At 35.3% G+C, this 16,293-nt stretch overlaps 1 protein-coding gene across 1 annotated transcript in view; it reads right to left on the reverse strand.

Annotated features, from left to right (window-relative positions):
• Positions 1 to 269: 269 nt before the first annotated feature.
• Positions 270 to 16,293, reverse strand: part of TMEM47 (transmembrane protein 47) — a 29,564-nt gene continuing 13,540 nt past the window's right edge. The window contains exons 2-3 of the mRNA XM_002762757.6: positions 12,033 to 12,173; positions 270 to 3,688 (exon numbers count right to left, since the gene is read on the reverse strand). Of these exons, the coding sequence (XP_002762803.1) occupies positions 3,510 to 3,688; positions 12,033 to 12,173 (320 nt within the window). The 3' untranslated portion in view covers positions 270 to 3,509. The remainder of the gene's footprint in view (positions 3,689 to 12,032; positions 12,174 to 16,293) is intronic.

Consider the following 16,293-nt stretch of genomic DNA (forward strand, 5'->3'; position numbering starts at 1 on the left):
TGTACGTTTTAAAACAGAAGGTTAAAAAAGATATTTAATAGTATTCCTTTATCAGTGATTGTTTATGTAATGGTTATGAAGAACAGAAGACTCTTGGGAGATAATTTGTAATAAAAAACTCAAAATATTTTTAAGTAAAATCGGCATGCCATATTAAGATGTCTTCTAAATAATATATATTTTGAAGCAGAAAATGTAATGAATATATGTAATTCAGAAGCCTTGTCTAAAGAGTTTACACAACAGAGAAAACACAAAGTCAAACCACGTCCGTGAAATCACTTTTATTTTTATTTTTTTCCACATAGGTAACTTCATGTCAACTACAAAAATCATGAAATGAAGAACTGATTGTGAAACTGCAAACTCAAAATCACTGGAGTAGTAAACAGGTTTTCCCCCAGATGACTTAAAAAAATAACCAGGATACCATGAATTCATGTTTAAGTAGTAAACACGTCATATATTTAAAAATAATAAATATAGAATAGCAGTACAGAAACTAGTAGCATAAACAGCATGAAGTATATTTTATTTTTTAAGACAGATGAAATTTCTAGGCACAGTTTTAGGCATTAAAGAGGACACAGAGGCATAGGTTAGAGTGCACTGCTCTGTACAAAAATACAGTCTGAATAAATTACATTGCTAGCCATACAATTAGACGTCACTTACCAGTCAGTTCATTGCATGTTTAATATACAGGTACATGCTAATCCATATATATCATTTATATTCAAACACATAGGTCTCTCTATATTTATGTCTTTAAAATTTACATACTGAACTTACAAAAAGCTAAATAATTGTGCAAGAAATCGGAATAACTAGCCCTGCTGAGTATTTAATGCTATATGTATGTGAGTATATATGTGTGTGTATATACCTATAAGTATAGATATAGATCTATACTTACAGATCTATATCTATCTACGATAAACAATGGGTTCGTGGCTAATAATTCTGCTTAAGAAGACATCAAACAAACCTAAAGCTGCAAAGACATAATGTTAATGTAGGTAAAAATTTCACTTGTGTTTATTCCAATAGACAAGATTATATTTCAGATGAGAAGCAACAGTTTTCCTGTTGTATTGAGACTGTTAGTAATGAAACACTTTCACATATTACTGATGGTAGAAATACAGCATAGGGCTCTTTGCTGAGAAGGGAAAAAAGTCACATAAGAAATCTACTTTTCAGTAAACTGCAAATTCGTGTGCCTCAACCTATAACATATTCTGTCACTTTGAGCTTGTCATATTAACAGAGAATGAAAACTTGATAAAGACTTGAGATATGATATTGGTTTAACAGCACACTGAATCCTCTACTAGGACCAAAAGAAGTGCCTCATTAATGTCAGCACCAAAGTACTATTCTTTCATTATTTATGAATAAAGAGATCTCAGAACAAAGCATGTATAGTTGCTGAAATCCCTATCCCCAAATATCATATTTCTCATGCTGCTCTGACAATATGCAATCAACTGCAAGACAGTCTTCCCCAGATTTTACTATTTCTCATGAAATTGCTTCAAAAGATTCTATAATACTATCTTTCTGGAAAATTTCCACTCACAATTTCTAATGATTCTTTATAGAATCACATATTTTTATAAAAGTTTCTGTCTATGATGTATTTATTTGCTTTTGTCTATCATTGCTAAAGTAAGACTAAGCCTGGTACTTCATATTTGTGATTTTATAGAAAATTCATAAGTGTCTTTTTTCTTTAGCATTTGGATAATAAAATAGGGGTTTTTTTTGGCTGTTGTTTTTGGCAACCACTCTTAAGACAAGCTGAAAGTAGAACTGTGCTTTGGGATGTAAAACAAATTATTAAATACTATCGATGTGGTCCTGTTCTTAACAGATTTTGCAATACAGTAACACATAGCTACTTTTAAGTAATTTTTCTAACACTTCTTTCTGCAAGAGGGCCAAAATCAGAACATATCGTTTTAGTGTCTTTGTTAACAAAAATAATTATTCATAACTTTTATATTAGAACTGTATATTTGATATAAAAATATGCTTATCATTAAGCTATCCAAATTTGTACATTAAACAGAATTAAAACAAGTTTGCAGCATGAGATTAGTTGCAAACTTATTCCATATTAATACTTCCTTCCGTTGAACAGTCAGTAATTCCCTTAACATAAATCCATCTTAAATATGTGCACAAACCAGTTAGCCCATCAGTTAACTTCAGAGGACCAGTGATAACCAGATGAATTCTACACCTCTACTGACACATTTAGTATTTATATAAATCTATCGCTATTCCTTTTTTTAAAAAATGAAGACATTTAAAATACTTGCAAAAAATAGCAGCCTTCTATTTTAATGAATTTTACATAAAATGATCATCCTAATTGCTACTCTCTTTTGAACTACAGTGCTTACAGAGAATCATTAATTTTCAGATTAACACCACTTCAATTTTTATTCTTAGGCAATTCTATTAACACTTTCCAGTGAAACAGTAAAGAACATAGAGCAAAAGCTTTAAGGTACCATACTTTTGTATGGTAAATAAGTATGAATACCAATCTAAGCCTCTTAACAATGTGTACAAGGTTAGTGTTCAAACCACTTCACTAGAGCAAATATTAATTTTATGTGTAATAGGCAAATGTATGTGGAGGGTTAGGGAACAACTAATTACCATTTATACTAATGGTTCACCTTCTATAAAAACATTTAAGCTTGTTACATACGCACAATTGTTTGCTGCAATGTTTGGCAAATGATGTAAAGGGTACAAAAGCAACTCATGCATATTTCTTTCTGTTTGCCCCAGGGAAAACAGAGATCCTCAATTTTTCCCCAGTCTAGATAGGGCTGAGGCACCAGTTTCTAACCACATAATGAGAAGCACATGTCTCCAAGTCTTGACTCTCTTCCCAGGGAGATGCTGATTGCCAAAGCATAACCTCCCATTAAAAAGAGTATTCTTGAAGGTGGAATGTGTACCATTAACCAGTTACATTCACAACTCCCATTAGATGCTGAAGGGCAGTTCATTTTTCAAGGGTTCACTCAAGGAAACCACCAACAACCAATGTAGTCATTGGGTGGGATAAGCAGGTAGTAAGAGCTCTAATAGTGGAATCCCTGTCAATGCAAAGGAACTTCTAACTGTTGCTTAAGCTAACTGCTTCCCTGCAGGCAATAGGAGATTCAGGCAAATCTCATTCCAACTAGTTTCTCACAATTGTTGCTGTCATATAGACCCTTCATTTGTCAAGAAAAGTGATATAAACATATTGGAAGTTTGCAGCATTTGCCTATGTCTAATCAGCTCTCTTAATTTGGCAAGTCTCTAAAATGGATGTAAAAGCTGGTTATGATGTTGACAGCCAAAAGGCAAAGAATATTAAATCAAATGAGCAAACTGCTTGATGCTCCACAAGTGTTTTAGAAAATAGTAAGTTAGAAAAGATGCAGACGTATTCCTTTTGTTGGATGGTGGTGGTTGTTTGTAATTTGTGACTATTGGTTCTAGTAGTAGTCTTCATAGTTCTTAGGGTTCAGGCAATAAAGGATGGCACCCCCAAATGAAAATATAGTTGCACCCCAGGCCAGGCCATAACCCCAATTGAACTCATGGTAAATTTTCAAGCTTACAGTTTCAATGAACTTGATTGGGTAAAGGACCAGGCTGCAAACCTGTAAAACAACTGAAAGAAAAGCAAATCAAAATTAGAAAATGTTATTTACAGCAAATAAAATAATATAAATATATAACTGTATATGTATGAGAGTAACTTTTTCATCGAATATACATAAAAGCCAGAAATTTTAAAGCATTGCTTGTTCTAGATGGTATACTTAAAAATACTAACAATTTTTTTGTTTAAACACTTTTTCCCAATATACAAGAATTACCCTATTAATAAGTAGTAAATTGTTATTAGTATTGGTGAAATAATTAGTGCAATATAATAATTTGTATAAGTATACAAAATAGTGATTTTCACCTTACAAATATAATTATCATTATTATGGCAAGTAGTACTAGTTAAACTAAACTGTGCCACTACCAAAACATGTAGGTAGTTCATTAAGAATAGTGACACCAATGCCAACTAAAACTCTTGTTATTTATACATGCTATTAAGGAATTAGGAAATTCAAATTAATTTCTGTTATGAAACTGCTCAACCTGTGATTAAAAATGTGCTTTTCATTTTGTTGCTGTTTTGCAATACTAACTCAGCCCTATATGCCAGAAAGTCCTACCCTGATGTCTTTGCTTACATTACTCTGATCCAAAGCTACTTTTATTATTTTCTTCTCATCCAGTCTTTGCCTCTCATCTTTAAAAACTGGCTTAAAAGTCATTAACAGATGATATTTTCATATGTATTTTCTCCCTACTTTCAAAAAAGAATTAAGTCTATAAAGACAAGATGGATAATGGCATGGGAAAATCTAGGCTAATTATGGCTACTATTGACAGAGGTCAAAACTTAGCTCTTAGTTCCTGGTTAGACCTGAGTTCTGTCTGGCATAAAGGGGAAATGTGATTAGTCATACCGAATAAAATAAACCAAACTAATCAGGAAGGGGACGTTTATTTTGTTTTCGTTTTGTGTTGTTTTTACTACCTAAAATAAAATTAATCTTGTGAATATGCACGTCTTCTACTTAAAATTCATAACTTCCTATGAGATCAATTATGTAATTTTAATTAATATAACTACAATATATGGAATAGATCTGCTTCATTCTCTACCATATGACAGCTTCCACCCTCAAGAAACAAACTTCTCCCTAAAAAATATGGGGTACTGTTATGTTTAGCAGGGATTGGCAAACTACCAAATCTGGTCTGCTTTTTGTTTTTGAAAAAGTTTTATTAGAACACAGCCACACTCATTCATTTATGTATTTTCTATGCAACAATGGCAGTTTCTTTCTACAAAAAAAGCCACACAGCTCACAAAGCCAAAAGTATTTACTTTCTGGCCCTTAACAAAAGAAGTTTGCTAACCCCTGATATATGAAATAATTTTAGGGGTAAAATAATTTTTAATTCATCTTCAAAGAATAAAAATGTGAATACTTAAAGAAAAGGGGAGAAACTGACACTGTATATGTAGTTTTGATATAACTTATATATTTTTAAAAAATACTAGGATGGATAATGTGAATTAAAATGGAATTTTATGCTTCAAAATGTACTCTCATCTATTTTTAGTACATGTAAAAGATTATTACCAGTATGATAAAGATTCCTAGAAAGTCTACATAATAGTCATCTTTCTCTCCCATAAACCTGATGAAATACAACAAATTCAAGAGGCCATGATTCCTCAAAATTTTTTTCTGTAAGGCTCTGGCTACGTGTCAAAAGATCTACCTGGAACCAGATATAAGAATACCCAACATTCCTGCCATACAGCCCAACCTTGCCTACCACCACTATTGAGAGTAGATAGATAAGTAAGCTCCTATAAAAGGAAAATCTACTGATATCCAAAACAGAAATCAGACCTTATTTATAGTTTAAAAGTCTCAGAAAAAGTTTTAGGTTGTTGTTAGGACTCAGCTGATGGCATATTATATGACCTGCACTTCATCTATTTCCAGCTAGTAAGTGCTACAATGATCATGAATTTAAAAAAAAAGAAAAAACCGCTTGGCTCTGTGCCTTTGTGAAGAAAAGGGAGCTTTCACGTTTTAAATATCTTAAAACCAACATGAAGTCAATTACTATCAACCGTAACTACAGAGAAAAAAATTCCAAAGTTCCCAAGTACATTAAAATTAAAAAAAAAAAAAAGCAGTTCTCCTTAGGTTTCTATACTCTGGTCACTAGTCAAATCCAGACTGATCCTACCAGGATATGACTGAAACACGAATGGGAATTAGGTATGGTCATTCATTTACTCATTCAGTAAATACATTCATTCAATAAATATCTGAATGTTTCTAAAGTGATATAGTTTAAGGCATTACTGGTATCAAGAGAGACAAAGCTGCTACTCTCACGGGTAGGCAGTCTATTAGTAAACAAATACAGAATATCACATCACAGACAGGACACAGGGATAAGGGCTGCTGTTTTAGATCAATTGTGAGAGAAGGCTGCTCTGAGGAGATACTGAGCACAGATCTGAATGAATTAGGAGTACAGAACAACATAGTGGGGACTGAGCATTCCCAAGTGAAAGGCACAGGCACTGCAAAACTCCCAACACAGGAGCACATCTGGTACACTGGAAGAGCAGTCAGAAGGCTGTCATTGCAGTACAGAGAGCAGGGAGGGAGAAGCATGAGATATGACAGAAGAGACAGCAGGGGCCCTTCAGGGTTCAAGGACAGCCTGTGAACCATAGTTGGGGTCTAGATTTTATTCTAAGTGTGATAGGCAGCTGGTAGAAGAGTTTAAGCAGAGGAGTAAAAACTAATCTGAATTACTTTAAAATGACTATACTGCCTTTTTTGTAAACTGACTAGTCCCTGGAGCGAGGTGTTTACCTAGGCTGCTTTTAATATTCATTTCAATGTGTTTTATTTAGCAAATATTTGGCCTCCATGGTATAATATAATGACATAATTTCCCTCTAGTGGAAAAATGGAAATACAACTCCATTAGGCTCAACTGGCATACTCTCCTGAACAGCTTTCTTAGACTTTTATTGTGTTGGAGCCCAATAAAAATTACTGTAAAATGCTTCATGCCTCTGAATTATTTGACTTTCTTTGGAATCACAGAGAAAAATGCATGTAGTAGCAAAACTGAGAAAATTATAATTCTGCACTTGTAAATAATTTTATCCATGTAATAAAATTCACAGATGTAGGTAAAAATGCCTCCTTGCCTTTCATTGACGCTGTATAGGGAGGAAAAAAAAACATAAAGAGTTCAGAAGTCAAGAAAATGCCATCATACTATATTTCTATTTTACTACCAATCAATGAAACAAAATAGGCATTGGATATGGCATTCTCTATGCTCTACCTTAAAGATAACATAGGCACAGTTATGGAACATTTTAGAATCTGAAGGGATTTGGGGTTCATTTTATGCCCCCTGTACTCTTTTGAAAATAAACAGGCAATGAAACTGCTAACAATGAAATTATGTGACCCAGAAGCATGATGGGAATGTAGACCTACGAATTCTTGTGTTTTATTCGAGTTTTAAGGGGATATTTTTCAGTGTTTTCAATATTAAAATATTCAAAACACTTGATATTAAAATATTCAAAATTTTCTTCTAAGGAGTATTTCAGTATTTTGACAAACATTTATTGGGTGCCTACTGTGTGCTAGGTGAAGGGGATAAGACAGGTAAGACACGGCCCTCGCCATTTGATGATTCATACTCTGATAATGGAGACAGGCACACAAGTAATTACAGATCAACGTGTTTAACAGCAATAGTAGAGGCATGTTTATTTATAACACATTCGACAAACATTTACTGAGCTTGAACATTGTACCAAGTACCAATTCAGCTTAGAGAAAGAAAGAAGGGCTTCAGAGGGACATCATTTAAACTGGTTTTTAAAGGACGGATGAAAGTTGGTCAGAAGAGGCAGAGGAAAGACAAGACCTCTAGGAAGACGAAGCAAATTATATAGCGCTTACAGGTATAAGAGAGTACAGCTAGAAGCAATTCCCAGGGGTAAAATGAAGGGTGCATGCACAGGGTTGTTCAGTTCATACTATAATAGCACAGTGTTTCATAAAATAATAAACTTCTATTTCTCTAGGGAGATATCTGAAAGGTTACTGTAATTGTAGATGTGGTTGGTGTCCTATCCATATATTTTCTTTCCTCACCACTTCGGTACATGCTAGTCTGACTTCCAATTGCTAACACCTGCATTTCTTTGTCTGCGTTTCCCCTGGTCACTAAAGCTACTTCAGTTGCCTATGGGGCAGACCAGGTCCAGAAAATTAACACTGTTCTCCCTTGATCATAACCGATATTCCTTAATCAATGACTCTCCAAATTCGGTGGGTTAATACCCCCGCTCCATAGCCTTCCGAATGAGCTAATTCTCGAGGTGCGTGTTCTATACCGGTTTTCAAAGTTTCCCCAAGAAGATTAAGCTCCAGCTGCTTTGAGTGTCAACTGGCTTGATAATGTAACCTGTTAATGGCTGCTTTCCCAGCCCTGTCTCATTTTCCACACCCCTTGCCATATCTCTTCTTTTACCTGCAAATAAAGTATATGCACTTGATTTCTTATCTCGGGGTTTGCTTCTGAGAAAATCAAAAGGGCAAGTGACAAGACCATAAGTTTATTTCACAAGGAGACCTCATGTGTTATATCCAAGACTATAAGGGGAAGAGAGTAGAAAAGGACAGGCCCCTAGAAGGTCATTCAGTGTGTGGGGACCTGTGGGCAGTGATGACTAAGATGTCATCAGTGGGAAAGAAAAGTCAGAGAATGTAAAGAAAGACTAAAGGAAAGAAATGAAAAACTAGATTCTCAAGAAGGGAAAAGGAAGTCACATAAACATCTTAAAACAGTCAGATATTACCATAGAAAAACAAAACAAAGTAGGAGAAGACAAAATTTGGGGACTGAGACATTCCATTTAAGGAAAAGTTGTGGCCTGGACTAAGGCAATAACGTTGGTGTAGGAGAAGAAGGTATAAAATTAGGAGATAATTTAAAGGCAAAGGTTGATAGGCCCTACCAGGGAGGTCAGTCCCTAAATATAAAATATACATAAAAGAAACAATAATTTGGACAATAAAAAGCATTTGCCAGTGAAAGGTTAATATGAAGATATCAATTTCTTCTTAAAATCTAATTTGTAATCACTAATGGTAGCAGTATGAAATTAATTATTGGGTACTGACACTGTAAATTGTTCTAGTCAAAGTATATTTTGATAACAGTGCAAGAAATTAACATGGAATCTAAATATTGTGAATAGAAGTCTGCAATCTAAAGTGGACACTGATTTTTCTACCAAAATCTAGACTTGAAAAGGCTCCAGCTATCTCACTGTGACTTATAGGATGGTGATAAAGGCTGTAAAACATAAGCCTTTAATCAAAGATAGCTCTGAGATGGAAATCAGCTGTAGTACCCTGAAAAAAAAATCATTCTATATAAACAATATTTATAGGAGGCTTTCTGCAGATATGACAGAAAGGAAGCTTCCGTAATAACATAATAAATGGGAATTCTGTATTTAAAATCGAATTATAAAAAAGAATTTTCTGCAATTTGTATTAAAGATCTTGGGAAGAACAGAAACATTCATCCTACATTCTTGTGGGACATACAAATGACCTGTGGATAGTTTGAAAAAAGACAATAAAAGAAGAGAACCAGGAAAGAGGCAATCCCTCTAATTTCAGCAAGTCTTTAGTGAGAACTGGATGCCAGTTATCAGAATCAAGTTGTATTTTACCTGCCGTCGTCAGTTACACAAAAAGAAATATGCTGTAGTCAACTGCACTGGAAATGCGCATAGCTTTCATGACGTGCTGCAGTTCAGTCATGCTGCACCAATCACTTTGTGGTCTTTATGGGATCTCAAAGTACTGAATTCCTTCAAGTGTTGCTCCCGAGAAATGGAGTAACTGGAGTCACAGGATGGACTCCAACTGCAATGCACAACTGGTAACTGAATTCAAAATCAAGGCTGATTCTGCACTGTTTTTCCAATAAGTGATATGTATTGAAGTAAAGATAAACTGGGGAATCCTCATTCCGGCTTTCAAGTCATATAGGTATCCTGAATTTAAACCCTGGTGGTACAACTTACTACTTAAAAACCATGGGAAATTATTTAACTTTTCCAAACCTGTTTCGTCATTGATAATATAGGGAAAATAAATATCTAACTTTAAGATTGTTATATCAGAGAAAGTATATGTTAACTGTCTAGCACTGTGGCACATGATAGGTGCTTAATTAATCATTCTTATCAGTATTATTATTATAAAAACATCTAATTCTGAAGTCTACACTCCTAGGACTGGTGAGAAAGAGAGTTGTGAAAAAAAGGAAAATGTTTTAGATGGGCTACAGCAATGGCTAGCTCTTAGCTCATCTAGCAACTATTCAAGAAGGTAATAAGCCCACACTAAATAAAATACCTCAGAGAGAAAAGAAGACCAAATCTTGAACATCTGTTTGGCTATCTTTATGAGACTTAATTATAACTTTTAGTAAAAACCCTTAGAGTATATTTTCTAACACCAAGACTGTATAATTGTACAGTGTAGGTGTCCAACATATTTATTAAATAAGTATAAACATAAATACATGAAATAAACATCATTTTGATATTTATTACTTTTTTGAGCTCTTTTAGTCTTAGTTTTGTAGTCATCTGAAGCCAGCTGCTTCCTAAGACCCCAAAAGAGAAATGGCTTTAAAAAAAAAACCTGAATTACAGTTACGTATTTGTTTACATGCCTATTTTACCCACCAGATTAGAAGCTACAAGCCTTAGTCACTTTTATATCATTCATTCAAAAACCATTTATTAAGTGTGTATGAGTACCAGGCATAGCACAAGGTACTAAATCAACTAAGTGTGAAGTCTTGGGTAGAGATGTTTCCAAGTGGTAGTAATATGTCTGTTTTGATTTTATGTACTGCACATGTCTCAGCAGAAAAAATAGTATTTTTTCTTTTTCTTTCTTGAGACAGAGTCTTACTCTGTTGCCCAGGCTGGAATGCAATGGGGTGCCATGGGCTCACTGTAGCCTCAAGCTCCCAGATTCAAGTGATTCTCCCACCTCAACATCCCAAGTAACTGGGACTAAGATTTCAAAACACTTTTTGAAATCGTGCTTTCTACTCTATTAGTGAGTATCTGTGGTGAAACTGTGCCCAGTTTTTTAGATGTCTAATACTACGTTTAGCCTGTAATAGGCACCCAAGAAATAGTTGCATGAATAAGTAAGGGAGTCCAGTGCTTAATGAACCACTGGTTTAAGATTCAGAAGCCTCCCAAGCCCAGGTCTGCCAGTAGCTACTATGTGATCTTGAGCAAGTCACCTGAAGATTTGAATTAGATGTACTTCTGGATTCCTTCAGCCCTTTGGACCTTCGTTTTTCTGACACCCCCAATTCTTACCAGCCTTCATGGGTATAAGAAAATAAATACGAACAGTAGGGGGCAGCAGAACACTCCTGTTTTGTATTTTTAGCTCAAACTACCCTTTAAATCCTGAGAAATTTAATCTATTCCAATCTTGAATCAGCTTTTAGAAATCCATCTAACAGCCTAGATGGTTTTGTCAGTGTCTTCTTTATTGACAGTCACAGAGGCTTACTTTGCAGTCTTCAAATCAGATATGACTGACAGGGTAAATTGAAGGCACCACAGAATGTTGCAGTTTGACTCAAAAAGAACAATATATTCAAAGGTATTTTTATAAACGAAAATTAAAACTCACAGCAAATCATGTATTGAATCATGCATTGGGCTTTTAGTCAGCAAGCCCCATTTCTAAATAGTCCTCTGTCTTTTCATATATTTTATTCCAAGCTGTGCTTCATAGAATGATGGTCAATAAATTAATTAACATACAATTGACTTCATATAATTGACCTGTCTAATGGATGGAGTTATACATTACACCTTCTCAGGTTAACTGTGTCTTTTCAAAGAGATATATATCTTTAAGGGTACAAATTTTGGATTTATTTTTCAGTTCCTTATCAGAAAAACATAATGCTGCCTTAAGATCACCAGGGGAGTAGTAAAAAAGGGGAAAAAAATGGGTGTAAAGGAAGATTGTTAGTAAATACACCTGCTGCAATCCTAAGGTAATAGCCCTGTCAGGCAGTATTATTTATTCATTCTTTAGTTACAGGTTTAGAAGTTTCCATTGCGCTCTGTGAAATGCTTAACACACTGAAAACTGATAATCTGATAAACCTTTAGCCAAGTTACCTTAAAAATATAGTAAATACCTCTCAATTTTTATGTAATGCAGCAAACACAAACCTCTTCTGCATAAGAAAGGAGGATGGTAGAAAGGTTCATGAAACTTTAATACTCATTTGAAAATAATTCCTCTGTTTACCTGCTGCAAAAAGCATGACCGCAACAGGTCTATAGAAACGCCTTCGAGATCCCACGCAGATAGAAATCAAGCCCACCAGGAATGCAATGAGAATGATGGCAGCGCCGCCCAGGAGTAAAGCCAGTGTAGCAATCTGCCAATCTGGAAAGAAAAAAGAAATTGCTTTTGAGTAGTAAGTCCTTAAAGAATCAACAGAACTATGTTCAGCAGCCTTCACCTTGCAATGGCTCAACAGATGTGATTTTATTGCATGCTAAGCATCCATTGGAGTTTGAAATGTTGTACAACAAAAATTAATAGGAAATGTCCTTATTCAGAAAAGTCTCCTATGCCAAGCTCAGCAGAGTTTTTAGACCAGGGGTTTGCCAGGAGTTTCTTCCAAGGACTGTTACGCATTCATGTTAAATCAGTGTCCCCTCCATGACCCATTTTCAATATTATTATGATTTAAATTTTTATTGAGGTATAAAGTTTACAAATCTTAAGTATAGAAAGTAGAGAAGTTGATTAATTTTTATAGATATTTATACACCATTCAGACTAAAATACAGGACATTTCTATCACCCAGACTGTTTTCATGCACCCCTTCCTAGTCAAGAATCACCCACTTATCTGGGTTACTGAGGACATCTGGCACCACAGATTGAGTTTTCTTTATTCTTAAACTTTATATAAATGGTATAAACTATTTTGTGTCTGGATTTTAAGTTTCTCATATTCGTCCATGTTGTTGGATACCACAGTACTATATTCTTTTTTTATTGCTATTTCTTGGAAAGCCTTCCTTAACCATATAAACATCTCTGAAGTTTTTATTTGCCTCTCCTCTACTCCCTCTAAAACAGCTCCCCATCGAATTAGCATCAGGGATATTGTTTGTTTTTCCCTCTTCTATTTGATTCTAATTTCACTGCTGTATTTACCATCACAGGTATGGTTTCTGAAATTAAGTATGCCCAGGGAGCCAGAATGGACTCTGAATGGCTGTTCAGTCCCTTCATTCACACACAGAAACAGTAAGCATACAACTTACTCTGTGCAGTGCTCTGTTCACAGACACTTCCAGAGAGTTTCTCACACTCTCAGCAACATGTAAACCTTATGGAAATATACTTGTCATTTCTTTTTTTTTTTTTGGAGACGGAGTACGCTCTTGTTACCCAGGCTGGAGTGCAATGGCGTGATCTCGGCTCACCGCAACCTCTGCCTCCTGGGTTCAGGCAATTCTCCTACCTCAGCCTCCCGAGTAGCTGGGATTACAGGCACGCGCCACCATGCCCAGCTATTTTTTTGTATTTTAGTAGAGACAGGGTTTCACCATGTTGACCAGGATGGTCTTGATCTCCTGACCTCGTGATCCACCCTCCTCGGCCTCCCAAAGTGCTGGGATTACAGGCATGAGCCACTGCGCCCAGCCTGTCATTTCTTATAAAACAAAAATGTAGACACAGTATGATGAAAAACTGGCCCATTTTACATTCATAAGAATGGTAAAATATTCTCTCAGAATAGACAAAGCAAATCTATGAAAGTACTATACAGGTTGGGAAAGCATCATGTAAAATAATACTGTAGAGAGCAGCAGTTGTTTAAAAGCGCCAAACTGCTTCTTCTGACCCTCAGTTTAATGTACGTGCAGAAAATGCAAATTGATTTTGATCTATCGTTAAATTGCAATGGATTTTATCCTAAGTCCAGAAGTCATGATGTTTTGATGCTTCCCGCTGAAATTTTCCCTCCACAAAGCATCCAAAATGCACTCTTTGTTATGGTGGGGAAAAGGATGAGCAGAAGAACTGACAATACCCTAAGATTTTCCTTTATTTATATTTGTATATTCCAGCCTCAAGCATCCTCTTCCACATCCTCTCCTCCTACGAAATTGTGGATGCTTCTCAGGCTCTCAACTAGAACTTGTGCTGCAATCAGGAAACAAACAAACAAGGAGAAAATAGAACAAATCCACATTTCTTTAAATATAAAGATGAATCACAACAAAGTGGAGAGCATCTTTTTAATGCCAGCTATTTGTAAGAAAGCCATACAACTTCAAACAAAAGTATAGCTAGCTTTTAACTAGAAGTTAAAAGGATAGCCATACTAGGCTTGTTTATTCCATAACAGCATGTAGCTTTGAATTAAAAAGCCAGAAAAAAATAGTCTTACATTTGAACTCTCTAAATTTCTTGGGAAAAGTTTATACAAGTGCACAATTTTACTGCACTTTGGCATGATGGAATTCCTTCTGAAAACAGATGTGTAAATTGAAATTTGTGAATTAAAAAAAATCAAAGTACAATTATATAAAAGCGTACAATGAAAAGAATAAAATCCATCCATCCATCCATCCATCCAATTCCTGGAGAGTTTGATTTATAAGTCTATGCTGAATATGTTCTAGTTGGTCTATTACTTTCATAGAATGATTATTACTGTTAGCAACTTCCCCTAAATTATTTTATGTAAGTAAAGACTTTAAAGTATTGACTTCATGTAAATCAAAACATTACTAAATAGCTACCCATATAAATATCTTAATATGAAAGTGCAACAGATTGCTTTTTCCTGATAAGCTCTTTCACATAGCTCAACGTGAAAAAATGCCACATATTTGACTCTTGACTTTTAGCCACAAGTCAAACAGGAATTAATTTGATCACTTTTCTTGATTTTAAATATCCTAAAAACATAGCTAAAATACACACTGTCTTACATTTTGTAAAAATAGACTAAGGTAGAAAATGTTAAGCAAACTTTCCCTACAAATGGCCAGATGATAAATATTTTTGGATTTACGAGTTATGGTCTCTTTTGTACCCACTCAACTCTGCCTGATAGCATGAAAGCAGCCATAGATAATATGTAAATAAGCTGGCTATACCCCAATAAAACTTACTATTTTTGAGACAGAGTCTCATTCTGTCACCCAGGCGAGAGTGCAGTGGCGTAATCTTGGCTCACTGCAACCCCCATCTTCCAGATTCAAGTGATTCTCACACCTCAGCCTCCTGAGTAGCAGGGATTACAGGTATGTGCCACCATGCCCGGCTAATTTTTGTATTTTTAATAGAGATAACCAGATTTCACATTGGTCAGGCTGGTCTCAAACTCCTGACTTCAAGTGATCTACCCGCCTTGGTCTTGCAAAGTGCTGGGATTACAGGTATGAGCCACCATGCCTGGCCCCAATAAAACTTAATCTAGCAAAACAGGTGGTGGGTTGGTTTGGACCCTATGGGTGGGCTGCTGTTTGCTAACCTATATACTTTTTACAGCATTTCAAATGTTGAACTTTTTTCTAGGTAAAGACCTCTTAAACTACAAAACACATAATGAAGTCAATTTAATAAATGAATAATACAGGAGTGCAAAGTGATGCTTATCCAATATAGCAACAGAAAATTCCAAAAAAAAATCCTAACTGCATATTGTTACATTTCCTCAATATAGCAATTCTTCATTTCATTTAGAAAACCAGTAAAATGCTATAGTAGAAAGCACCAACAGAATAAAAATTAGTCAAAGGGACTAGAACCTAATCAGAGAAAGAACCTCTTACAGTTTATCTACTTCCAAAAAGTAAATAAACATCATCAGTTCTGGATTTTCCTCTAAATGTTCTACATTTATTTGCAGCACTGAAATTGTGGCTACTGATAAAGTTACCCAAGATGTAAAGTCCACAGGGAGAATCATCAGCATTACCACTGCTGTGATACTGATACCTTTCCTTTGGTCCACAACCAGAGATAGGTCTGCTTAAACAGAAAAGACATTTTATTCTCCAAAAGAAACTAGAAATGGGCCATGATTGCCACTGTTCTGGCCAAAACCTGGGGCTTAGACTGGATTATTGAAACTATATCCGTGGCGAATGGTGCCAAGTTTTAGAATTGTTTTCATTATATCCATTTGGAATGATTCACTCAAGCCAGTTGCCCAGAACCAAACCTTTAAATTGCTGATCAGTTTAACCTCAATCAGGAAGCTGAAAAAGTGGTTCAATATGGCTATCACTAGTTAAGGAGGTCCGAGGTTCATTTCAAGGTTCAGTGTGGGGTATTCTGGAGCTGCAAATAGGGCCTGTGGCATCATATCTCTTTCAGTAAACGACTAGAATCCATTGTCCAAATAACAGCGCCAGCCTAAGAGGTGAACTAAAATCAAAGACCATGTAGATCAGCCAGTTACCATTTCCCTCTCTCTTACTGAACAAGACTAGGATATGGGGAGTAAAAAACAGTGAAAAATATTTTATAG

The sequence above is a fragment of the Callithrix jacchus genome, chromosome X (assembly GCF_049354715.1).
Source record: "Callithrix jacchus isolate 240 chromosome X, calJac240_pri, whole genome shotgun sequence".
Taxonomy (NCBI): domain Eukaryota; kingdom Metazoa; phylum Chordata; class Mammalia; order Primates; family Cebidae; genus Callithrix; species Callithrix jacchus.